The following is a 12,336-nucleotide window of genomic DNA, read 5'->3' as shown; positions in this document are numbered from 1 at the left end:
CCTGCTACACTGACACTGACACTTGCCTCTGGATTGGAGCAGCCTGAGAATGAGGTGATGAAACGTCTCTCCACACGTTTACAAGTTTCTCTATTTCTAAGATTGGTATTTTGATTAAACTCTACGGCATGCAGTTTCATAAGGATAAGTCCCCTGTATGCGAAAAAGCTGACTGCGAAATGTGATTTAAATAACTCTGACATCTGGTATGTGGTGAGTAACAACACCACAGAAATAAACAGCTGAGAATTGATGATTCGTGACCTTTCATTATGGAGCATCACTGAGCCAAAGAACAGTGAACGGTGACTCAAACCTTCATTGAGGCATCAGCAGCTGCTAAAAGCTTCAAGCTGGCCATTAGTGTTGAGAAGAGGTTCATAGACCGGGGAAGGGTTTAAGCGCTTCATGTCTTCTCCATTAGAAACCATTCATATTTTTCCACAACCACCCTCTGATAATCGCACTTATACCACCAGACAAATATGAGTGACAGAAAGAAAAGGGTAACCGTTAAAGGACACAGCAGGACTGACCGTTTTGGAAGGGGCTGCCAGGGTCTCCATCTCCTCATGGGTCACCCATACATTGCCTGATGGCTATAAGGGACAGAGCCCAAGAGACAGAGCAGCAGCGGGGTTGGTAGTAGAGGTCCGGTAGGAGGGGCAAGCAGTGTTAAAGAAGAAGAGCAGCACCACTGTAAGCCAATAGTGTTATAGCATCACAGTCAGATGATGAACTGGCCCCAAACCCGCCAGGGGTCAAAGGGCATATGCAAAGGACAAAAACACAAAGTATAACACAGGACATATGCATACAATACATACACAAGAGACACAGATAACAGGGACATTTGGCATGCACAACATTTAAGACCGAATAAATTAGTAACCAATACCAACAGACATGTAAATTACACGTTACCCATCTATTCACCTTCCACTAGCAGACAGCCAGTTCACTCAAACAAGCGAAACAAAACACATCTCTAATGGTGTCTGTCCATATCATTCACACCTACAGGTCCAACCAACAACAGTAGTGATGATTATGTTAATTGTCTTGGCTACTCTACGTGATAAATTAGTAAGAAAGGCAGTTAAATGGACCTGGACTATGTTTGGGGATTTTTCCATTAATGATGTTCTTATTAATGGATTAAAAAAATAGAGTAACATAATGCTAAACTTTAATAAACCTCTCTGTGTGACTGTATTACATTATTTTTTAATTTATTGTTTTTTAAGCTGGTTTCTCTCATTGTTGTCCGTTTGGTTGCATTGAGTTGTCACTGTTGAGCAAAAGAATGACTGTTCAGCAGCTACAGGATCAGATATTATTGCCTAGATAATAAAAATGTAAGGCAGTGATTTCCAGTCAAGGGTCACTATAGGACAGATGGGGCAACTATGGCTCAGGAGATAGAGCAGGTCGTCTAGCAGTCGTCTAGCAGGTCGAAAACGTCCCAATGCGTCCATTGGAGCGTGAAAATTTGAGGGCATATATGGTGAATGGGTGAATAAGGCCTGTAGTGAAAAGTGCTTTAAATGGTAAATGGCCTGTATAGCGCTTTACACATCCAGTCATCCACCCATTCACACACACATTCACACAGTGGTGATGGCAAGCTACATTGTAGCCACAGCCACCCTGGAGCGCACTGACAGAGGCGAGGCTGCCGAACACTGGCGCCACCGGGCCCTCTGACCACCACCAGTAGGCAACGGGTGAAGTGTCTTGCCCAAGGACACAATGACCGAGACTGTCCAAGCCGGGGCTCGAACTGGCAACCTTCCGATTACAAGGCGAACTCCCAACTCTTGAGCCACGATCGCCCCACGATCGTATCTCACCAGATAAGTTAATTTTCACTTTTCTATTTGAACTAAGCACCAGTCTATTTAAACTGGACTGGTTTAATATGTGTGCATATTACTGTAGAAAGTAATTACTATGGAAAAAAATCAAATGTAATTAAAAAAACGTAGAAGTGAAAGTTACTTTGTGTACTAATAGCAAAAAAATTGCTAAAGAAACTGCGAAAAGTATGAACAGGGGGATGAAGTTGTTAGCTTGGGATACATGGAGAATAAAAAAGTAGTATAAACTAAATGTGAAAAGGAAGGGTGGGTCTGACTGTGAAGCAGCACGCTCATTTACTAATGACTTGCGATCGTTAGCCATTGACCGTGAGGTTTCGCATTATAGGTAATTATCCATTATGAAATGGATATTACCAAGATTTATAGTATAAAATATAAATAAAATCAACAAATTGATCTGTGAAGGGGTTCTTGAGTCCATCTGACAGGTGTTTGAAGGTAAAACATTTAAAAAGGTTGGGATGAAATGGTAAAAGGAAAAAACCATTGCATTTTTCTGGTTGCAATTCTGAGTCTTTACACTCTCTAGAGTTTCTGCTTGACATGCACATCCTGCTGCATTTACAAGGTCAATTAACCCCCTCTGTTAAGTGCAGAGGTTTTAAGTGCGAGGCCTGCCACAGTTGGGGGAGTTTGATTGGACTCGTCTCTGGCTCTGTAATGAAAATTTCATGAGGTGTGGAAGTGGAGCTAAGTGGTGGAAGAGAGGGTGAGGTGAAGGGAGAGTACCGGCAAAGTTACTAAACAACAGGAGAGGTGAGAAGAGATTCTGAGCTATAATGCTTGCATGCATACTAGCAGCATCTAAAAACAACTTTAATGAATGCTCCTGGCTGGGTTTATACAGCCAATGCAACTTCTCACGTCTGCGTGATATATGAGCTGCACTGTAAGTCTAAGTGTACCTTTTGTATAACAGCATATTTGCTCTGCAGTGTGAACAGTTGCGATCATTAAGGAACAGCAGAGTCCTCAGAGTCTGTATGCAATTATCATGACAGGAGGGAGCAATGAAAGCAACTGTGGTGTGGAATAACTGGCAAGCTAAATTACAGTACACGTAGGAGCCATGTTTTACAGACTGGGCCATCACCAACTCCCACTGTAATATACGCTTACTTATCATAAAGCAACTATTAAAAACCACAGACAACCTGGATGTGATGGTAAGGACTGAGCGTGTTACCCATGCGTGAAGATGTGGTGTATGCAAGCAGGGAAGCTCATGTCCCAAAAATATTTGCTAGAACTGTTTTGGAGGCAGAAATTATGATTGCAATAACCTTTTTTTTCTTGCAGAAGTGTTGCAGTACATGTATGTGCACTATAACCAATGTGACCTAGTTAGCTATAGCTAGCTAGAGCTTCAAGTGCTTTACCTACATCATAAAAAACACATTTAAAAAAAATCACAATGAAAAACTAAAAATACACATGACCAAACTCACAAAAACTCAATTTAAAAGGTGCAAAACAGACAGAATGTATGTTGAAGGAATGGCTCCACATTTCAGGATTTAAAACCACAAGATTAAACCAGGAAGTTGTTAGCTTAGCTTTGTATAAAGATGGGAAACAGCCGTGTAAAGTCAGGTCTATCCAGCATCTTGAAAAATCACTAATTCCTTTTTTGTTTCGTTTTTTTTGCGGGTAGATATGTGGTTTATTATCATTTTCTGATATACCTAGGCTAGCTAGGCTAACTGCTTTCCCATGTCCAAATCCTTGTTCCTTCTTTGTCTGTTTTTTTGCCAATTCTGTTGTTACAAATTATGAGAAAATTTCCCTCCTTTAGAGCAACGCTTCCTTCAACAAATATGTGTGGAAATAAAATTCCCACATTTTCCGTGTAACTCACGGTTCTGGAGGTGGGCGGGGCCGAGGGACTGGTGAGGGAGACCATTTCCTGGATTGCCAAGCGAAGTTTGAGGCGGTGCAGAGGGTTACTGATTCCGATCTCCCGCTGGATTTCGGTGTCAGATAGGGCCGACATGATGGCACCGCTCTTCACGTTGGCACGACATGCTGCCACGTACCAGGCCGGCATCCCCAACCACAACTTCATCACACAGAGGTGAGGAGACAACAGTGTTAACCTGAAAGACTGAGTACTTATTTGGCAATAAAAATCATGTTAAAAAAACAAAACAAAAAATTTTCAGTCAAATATATTTTAATATCAGCCTTAATCTCATATGGCGCCATCTTTAACTAGAACATTGTGCTGGAGGATTAGGGAGGTCATGAACTGGCTTGTGAATGTACATATGCTAGTAAACATTAGGGGGCAGAAGAGTGTCTGTATTTTGGGTCCTTTAGCTGTATATTCCAGTGTTTTCTTAAACGTCACTGAGTCACTACAGTGATCATCACATATTCTTAAATTTCTATTCTGTGCTACTGTTCGGTAAATATCCATGCAAGTGATTGAAAACTGGGTCATAACTTCATACTTCAATAAAAGTAAAGCTACATCCATCATACGCGCTTCAATTATTAATATACCTACTAGTGATAGGTGACCATTTACCTCCAGCCACGCAACAACAGTAGGACCGTCCCACTGGGCAAAAGGTAAACCCTTTCTCCTAGCCTCCTCCAGCAGCTCGTGTCTGAGGGCAGGGACAGAGGAGACCTGGTATGAACACATGAATTTGTACATCCTGAACACACATTTGTTCAGTCTAACAAAACACCAGACTTTCTTACATCTCGCATCCTAAAACCTGCTCACATGCTCTTCACAAACTCCTGCAGTTAACGTTGTGCTGTTGCAGATCTGTGTGTGTGCAGTACACAAAGAGGATTGTACTCATTCGCATTTTATCTCTCGGTCCAGCCTGTACTCCTATAGCATTGAAAGGGGCAATAATTCATCATTGACTTCTGTGCTAACGGACAGTGGAGCGCAGATATGCACAGCTGTATCTGCACTCAGAGAAACACACAGGCCTTGCATTAATGCAATTCACTGACTTCACTGAATCCACAGTCCTTTAAGCTAGCTCATCCCTGTCATGTCTGCAATACGGAGGGCTAAAGCTGACATAATTAAAAGAAATCAATAAATGGATAAATAAATGGCTGACATTAAATTCCTCTCAATAAATAATTGAAAAATAATGCAGAAATTATACAATTATGACAGGTGAGAATCCCATTTGAATTGTAACCATATTTGTGTTATTCCCCTTTTTATTATTTCCATTTATTTTGTCTTTTTGTTAAACCTTGGTGGTTTAGACTTTGGCCAGTTCTGAGACTAGGAGGAGACACAAATCCCGGGGAGGGTTGTGTCAGGAAGGGCATCTGGCATAAAAATCTGCCAAATAAAATATGAAAAGAAATCCACTGTGGTGAATCCTTGTGAATAATGTTACAGATGAAGAAAAGGTTTGTTTATTTGTAAGCTTTCTTTATGCATTTACACCTTTGTGTTCTATTTGTGAGCTTGGTGTTGATTAGCCAAAAGCTGCCAAGTTGACCCTTGACAGTTTCTATAAGCAGAAATGCACAAATAAACGAAACAAAACAAACACAAGAAAAGAAAAGCTTGGTGAAATAGAGACTAAAAATGCTAAGAATATATAATACAGAAATAGAAAAGACATGATGACCCCCTCCATTAAGTTCCACCTTATTGTGCGCTCGAGTTACATCCGCAGCTATGCCGTACGAGGCGTTTACCCTGGTAGGATTTCCCAAGGTAAACTGGTCCTGGAGGTGCAAGGCCAGGTCCCCCCCCTCAAAAGACTGCTATGAAGAACACAGCACGCTCCTCGTGGCCTGGTCTTAGCCCTTTATACACACGAGGCAGCACTCCCATGGACCCATCACCTACGGGACAAGCCATAGGTGTGTGGTGCAGAGTAAATCAGGTGGTGTAAGCCTTGGCAAACCAATCCCCAGTTCCTTAAACTGGTTCTTGGGATGTTGGAAGCTGAGGTATTTCAGCCATATCCAAGTGGGAGGAAGCCCCCGGGCAGACGCAGGAAATGCTGGAGAGATTTTGTCTCTCAGGTGGTTTGGGAACACCTCTGAGGAGGTGGATAAAGAGAAGATCTGGGAATCTCTGCTTCGATGGCTACTCCCAGAACCAAGACCCGGGAGAGTGTCAGGAAAAAAAACATGGATGGAAAAGATTTGGAATGGAAATAAAAAAATAAACAGAGTAAATAATGCAACGGTCTGTCATTATTTTTAATGATTTAATTAATGCCTTATTATCTAAATGTTTTTATTATTTTTAATATTATTTTGAATGCATCTCAAGTCACATCTATTTACTGAGACATTTAGGCATTTACGCATTTGCATATTTTTGATTTTTGGTAGTTATGACTGTATACTATTTGTAAGCTAATATAAAATGTTACCTTTAAATTACATAACAGATGCAGCTACGGAGAGCAAGCTGTCTCTAGTAATTTAAGACTTGCTACTTAAAGTTTGCAATAGTTCAACCTGGAACTCTAAATTTCTTTCTGCATATAAAATATGTTCACACTATATTTAGAGGATTGCTTCAACCTTGGCAGAAGTACTGCATCAACAACAATGCCCACACCTGGAAAGCACAGTGCTGCAGTTATCTGCTCAGTGATTCTGGGCACCACACTAAACACGATTATCCATCTCATCGTAGTTTTTTTCTGCAGAGATAGATTTTCATTTGTTTTGGATGTTTGAATCATGCAGTCGGGTGATTTAAAGTGAAACTTGTCTTCACACTTTCTCGGCTGTGCTCCATGTTTTTTTTTTTTTTTTTTAGCAGGTGTTGAAGTGTAACCTCTGAGGTCTAAGTACTATTTTGTTATGCTTCCTTTTGAGGGTAGCTTTGAGCACTGGAAACAACCTATTCAGCCCAATGCAATTTGCACCATATCGACAAGGAGAAGCAAATAGATACTCTTTGTCTGTCATGCAAAGAGCTATTTGTGTTGTCCTCCCACATTCAGCGAGATACAGAACTGATAAACAGCCTAAAAATGCCTGATGAACAGGGGACCGAGGAACACACTCGTACTCACATCCACGCACGAAAAAACAACAACAACACAGTTCCTATTCTATTTTGTGAACACATTTCATAACAAAATGAAAAAAAAATCAAACTCTGAATCAACCTCCCCTTCCCCGATTGTGTTGTCAAAGAACTTGACAAATGGAAGGAGAGGGCTTTGTAATAAACATGATACATGTAGCACTCTCAGCATTGAAGGCCTCGGTGTGGTGAAAGGGCACTTAAACACACCACACATGGCATACAAAGGCCTACAGGTGACAGAGGAAATGTGTTCATCCAAACACAACCAGATACATTCACTGTCTTATCTATCCAGCACATGGGGAAGATAGCTCATGTTTTATGTTCAGGTCAAGTCTAATGCATGGAGAAATACATCCACTGAACATAGCTGGGGGAAAAGGGAAGTAAGGAGACAGTTATGATAAATCATACAACCAAAAAGAACCTCTGACATTCCCATAACCAGATGTTGCAGCTGGTTATTTCACACAAATAGATAAGAGACACAGATAAGGAGAGGAAAACATTCTGGGTATAAAAATTGGGCCCCAGGTTTAGCGGCGGCACATTCTCTGTCCAGCCATGGATGCAGCTGCCATTGAACTGTAAAAAGGGGGGGAAGAAAAAGTGCTCATGTGGTAAATGAAAAAAAAGAAAAGAAAGAAAGCAATGGCATCATTAACAGCCATGAAGGATAGATAGATAAGAGACGTCAGCTTTGGCACTGGTTCTTTCAGGAGAGGACGGATGAGCAGACACACAGAAGAGATGACACAAAGGGCAAAATGGCTGAGACAATGTCATATCCAGGAGGGCATTTATACATCCTCACAACTTACCCGCTTTGTTAGAGTCAGAGGATGATGAGAGGGAGAGGAAGGGTAAGAGAGGAGAGAGTCAAAGAAGAGAGAAAGAGGGAGAAAGAGAGCGACGGGGAGACAAAAGTACACACATGTTAATGAGTTTATAGGCAAATTCACCCTACGGCTCTAAACACAAACACTTGCACTCCCACTCACTTGCGCACACACACAGAGACACATATCTCACAATGGAAGACATTCTTTAACAGGAGCATCTGTAGAGCAGTCCAAAAAAGTCATCTTCTACAATGCAGTCCTGATCACATCTCGTGCAGCAGAAGAAATGAGAAATGCACTGAAACACAGCAAGACCCTCCCCTCCATGGCCTTACATTCAAATGCTCAGTTACATTCAGATACTTGTTGTTACCTCTTGAAGGAAAACAAAACACACCAACAATGAGATCACAGCAGTACTGATCAACCAAGATGCTGAAATGGAAATAGTGCAGGCAGCTTAATGGCATGCAGTGAGGAGGAGGAGGAGGAGGCACCAAGATGCAAGGTGGTGGCGTGTGGTCTGAATCCCGGACACTGCTATGAAGAAGTCGGTGCAGTGGAAGGAAAACAACACATTTGTCAACATACGGAACAACAGTAATCTCTATTGACCAAACTACATGGGAGGCAAAGTTATCCGTCATGACAACTCAATGTGCACTTCGAGCAAATGACATTCATCATTTGGCACTGAGGCATGGCAAATGCGCACACACACACGAACATACACGCACATTTATTCTGAAACACTCCAGCTGAGAGAGCCGATGTGTGAAGGGGTTTCCCTTTTGTTTCTTCCCCCCCAAGAAGGCACCTAATGTGTCTGAGTGTAATCTATGGGTGGTGGGTTAGGAAAGCCATCTATAGCTTCCAAAGTGACAAAGAACCTTTGTGCGATTAATTGGCTTTTTAGCCTGGATCAATAGTGTGACTTTGGCTGTGTGTCTGAATACAATGGGGCTGATCTGTGCTCGTGGATACTGATCGAGTTTCTGCTTTGTATTGATCCTGTTCTCAGGATTAAATCGGTTATGGTAGAATATACAGTGAAAGAAAAGAGGTTAAAGGCAAACCCAGGAAAAGGAGGGTGTAGCCATTGTCTCTATACCATGTTCAGACTGGTTTATATACTGCAATGTAGCAGTGAGTGGGAATTCTCAAGAAAGTTTGAGTTGGATTGTTTCCAAAGAAAATGTTTCTTCTCACAGGGTACCTAAAAGTCTGTGTTATTATATTAAATGGATACTGCTGGGTGTGCATTAAGGGACTATGATGATACTAACTCCACCTCAAAATGTTGTAGTGAAGTGGCACTTAGGATAAAAGCTTACTTCTTTTTCAATCTGCGGTCCTTCTCAGCCTGAGTGCCCAACTTGCTCACCCCCATGTCCTGGCCCGCCATGTCTGAATCCATCATTGTTGCTGTGGAGAACATAATCAGATACTGTTATTATGAATGAATGAATGAATAAATAAATACATAAATAAATAAATAGTGTATTTGTATTTTTAGTTGGCAACCAGTTAAATAAATTCCTCTACTACAAAGAGACAGACTGCAATGTGAATGTCTGTCTGCATTTATAATATATTGTTTGCAAACCTTTGCCATTCTGTCTGAGAGTGATTGCAGTCCGCAACTGTTTGCAGAGGTTAAAGATGGGAGGCAACCTGTCCCCAGTCGCCCCCAGTTGTGACTGAAAGTAGTCATCCAGGTTGCTGAGGGTGTTGCACACTCAATCTCTTGACCACTTGGTCACTACAACTACTTCCATTCGTTCAATGAATACAAAAAAAACTAAATGCAACTGGGCAACCTCCAATCATTTTCCCACCTTTGTATTTTAATTCTAGTGTAACTGAGGCATAAAACAGAGCCTTCAAAATTGAAACTAGTAGGTGATGACACTGTGGCTATGCCAAGCTGATGCATTTTTAGTATGTTTATGCTGCTAACATGAAGTTATACGTTGACTAGCTGCAGCAGTAGAATTCTAAGTAGTACTGTCCAGTTTGTAAACTCTGAGAGACCTTCTTAGCTGGCAAAAATTGTAGCTAAGAGTGCTTTTTAAAAAGTTTTTTTTTTTTTTTTTTAGACAAAATAGACCAAATTGTAATAGTATTAAGTAAAATATCCCAGCGCTGTACTCGCCTTGTGGATCTACCATGACCTGTCTGTGTGCTAGGTGTGCCAGTCGGCCTTTTTCCTTCTTGCCAAATAATCGTCCGATGGAGGATTTAATGCCCTTCTTCTTTGGCTGCTTGTGGAGGGAGTCCTGGCTGCTGGCTACGCTACTTAGGGCACTGGCTTCAGCCTCTAAAGAAGCCACAATCCTGAGGACAGAAACATACAGACAGTATTCAGAAAAGGAGTGTTTGCTACATTTTAATTTTATGAGATAATCAAAGGTTTTCCATTATAAGCTTATGTTAAGAAGTATATTTGTCATCTCAAGTACCTTTTATTTAATTCCCTGCTGTGTTACTCTAACTCGTTCTGTTATTAACTTTTGAAATGAAAGTTTACTGACTTGTATTCCGGGAATATTTGCTGCTTATAGCAAATGTACTTTTTGAGCATTTTATGCAAATTATTGAAGCTTCATCTCATCTGATATCACTGCAACAGTGATACTTTAGCTTTACTTTAGTGATACTTTAGCTGTGCTTTAGCTTTAATCATCCAGATATTGAGAAAGTACTGAAGTACTGTAATATCTTGCGTGTTGAAATATTATTCATAGCACAAATTGCAGCTGAACTGGCAACTACTAATTGGGCAGTATACTATCTAATTTTCATCAAAAGCAAGAATAGGATGACAGCATCATCTACAAACACACATCATCGAGAACCTTTTTAAGAAATGCCTTCACTTACAGCAGGCACTTACCCTCGTGCATCGTTGTGCGAGGAGGCTGGCAGTGTGTGTGTCATTCGGACAGTGCGTGGCGTCGGAGGGGGGGATGTCTCACACTTAATGGTGGCCTTGTCCTCGCGGCCATCCTCATCCACCGCTGCTATCTGAGGGATGAGGGCAAAGGGGCGGAGCATTACAAGTGACCTAGGACACCAGTAAGTCAACAATTTCGTCACGGTGTCACTGCAGCAACCATTACAGCTCTGAGTTATAGTCAAATGGTATCATATTTAAAATCTGTTGAGCGAACTCTTGGTGTGTGTACCTTTCTCCTGTGTTTCCTCAAATCACTGGGCTGCATGGTGAAGGAAAAACAGAAAAAAAAAACTTTCAATATCCACGTGTTAAAGCATGAACAAAAACTTGAACTCCTGCATGCTGGTGAAAAATAAAACAATTAGCTCACTTATAGAAATATCATGTACCATTAGAAGCTCATGAGCCATTGCCCAATACCAGACCACCTATTTAGAGATCAGCACTGAGGAATAAAGAAAGACTGGTAAACAAGTCAGTTGAATAATCAATAAAATCAAAGCCTTATTGCTTTGAAATCCCATGGGTAAAGAAGACATTTACACTGATCCCACTAGACACCTGGGTTGAATGATGATAGTTGAGAGAGCTCTCCAATGTGTTTGTTGCGTTGCTACCTTCTAGAGCATTTTCAATACAGTTATCTGACAAATAATATGGCTTGCTGTGTGATAAACAGGTCTGTGGTACAGTTTTGATAAGTGAAGTTCTCTTATTTTATGTGAACCACATTGAGAAAAGGACCTGTCCACCTACACATTACACCTACACGAGCTGCTCGGCCATGAAAGCCATGCTATGAAGCTCCCACTGCACGGTTTTTGTGCTGATATTAATGCTAGAGGAGGTTTGGAACTCTGTAGTTATTGAGTCAACGGAGCTTTGGCAACTTTTACACTCAATGCTTCTCAGCACTTGGCAACTCTGCTCTGCAACTTTAATCTGGCTTCAAGAAAACCAATAGGTGACATAATAAAGTTTCACATGCCGGGAAACTGTATTTTGTACCAACTGCATTACTATTCCCAGACTTCTAAACAAAGACCACATTTACAGTTTACATGGTGCTCTTGCAGGTAAAAAGGTGGCAATTTATTGATGCAACATACATTATGTAAACAGAGGTCTGTAGTAGGATCTGTAGATGGTATGATAGAAGATGTCTCGCACGTGGTGATGTAACATACCAGTGTCATGACCCCCATGCGCTCCATGTCCCGGGCAGGGCTTCGAGGATCAAGCTTAGGTGTGGAGTGTCCGCTGGGTGGGGAAGAGGATGCAAGCGAGGAGGCAGTTGCTGAGGCAGTGATGGAGGCTCCGTGGTGGTGCATTCGAGCCAGGTTTAGACCCTCGAGGCTAACGCTGGCCACTCGGTTCTCAATCTCCTCTGCTCGCAGCTCTGTTGACTCCTTCTCTTCCTGGATTAGCCTGGTATCAGGAAAATGCTGTGAATATTTTTCTATGTAAAACTTAAAAAAAAAGAATCAAGCTGTGCAATTTTTAGCTAACTTAAAAAGCAAAAAAATATAGAAGCTATTCTGCTACAAAAATAGCCTCAGCTTTCAAGTTCTTTAAAGGTAGATTTCAGCAGATTTGCAACGCTCA

At 41.3% G+C, this 12,336-nt stretch overlaps 1 protein-coding gene across 8 annotated transcripts in view; it reads right to left on the bottom strand.

Moving 5' to 3' along the window:
- Positions 1-12,336, bottom strand: part of ppfia2 (PTPRF interacting protein alpha 2) — a 177,193-nt gene that overhangs the window by 9,294 nt on the left and 155,563 nt on the right. For 4 of the 8 annotated variants that reach the window (XM_005740848.1, XM_005740849.1, XM_005740846.1 and 1 more), the window contains 9 exons: positions 11,919-12,159; positions 10,961-10,990; positions 10,669-10,799; positions 9,928-10,109; positions 9,107-9,197; positions 7,752-7,754; positions 4,414-4,495; positions 3,742-3,942; positions 537-599 (listed from right to left, as the gene is read on the bottom strand). In XM_005740848.1, coding sequence (XP_005740905.1) covers positions 537-599; positions 3,742-3,942; positions 4,414-4,495; positions 7,752-7,754; positions 9,107-9,197; positions 9,928-10,109; positions 10,669-10,799; positions 10,961-10,990; positions 11,919-12,159 — 1,024 coding nt within the window. The remainder of the gene's footprint in view (positions 1-536; positions 600-3,741; positions 3,943-4,413; positions 4,496-7,751; positions 7,755-9,106; positions 9,198-9,927; positions 10,110-10,668; positions 10,800-10,960; positions 10,991-11,918; positions 12,160-12,336) is intronic. The other 4 variants (XM_013912873.1, XM_005740847.1, XM_013912874.1 and 1 more) reach the window with 2 other exon arrangements.

This window comes from Pundamilia nyererei, unplaced genomic scaffold (genome assembly GCF_000239375.1).
Source record: "Pundamilia nyererei isolate P.nyererei 1_Seehausen unplaced genomic scaffold, PunNye1.0 scaffold00104, whole genome shotgun sequence".
Taxonomy (NCBI): Eukaryota; Metazoa; Chordata; class Actinopteri; order Cichliformes; family Cichlidae; genus Pundamilia; species Pundamilia nyererei.
The sequence above is the reverse complement of the archived record's forward strand: the minus strand, read 5'-3'. Positions and strand labels throughout refer to the sequence as shown.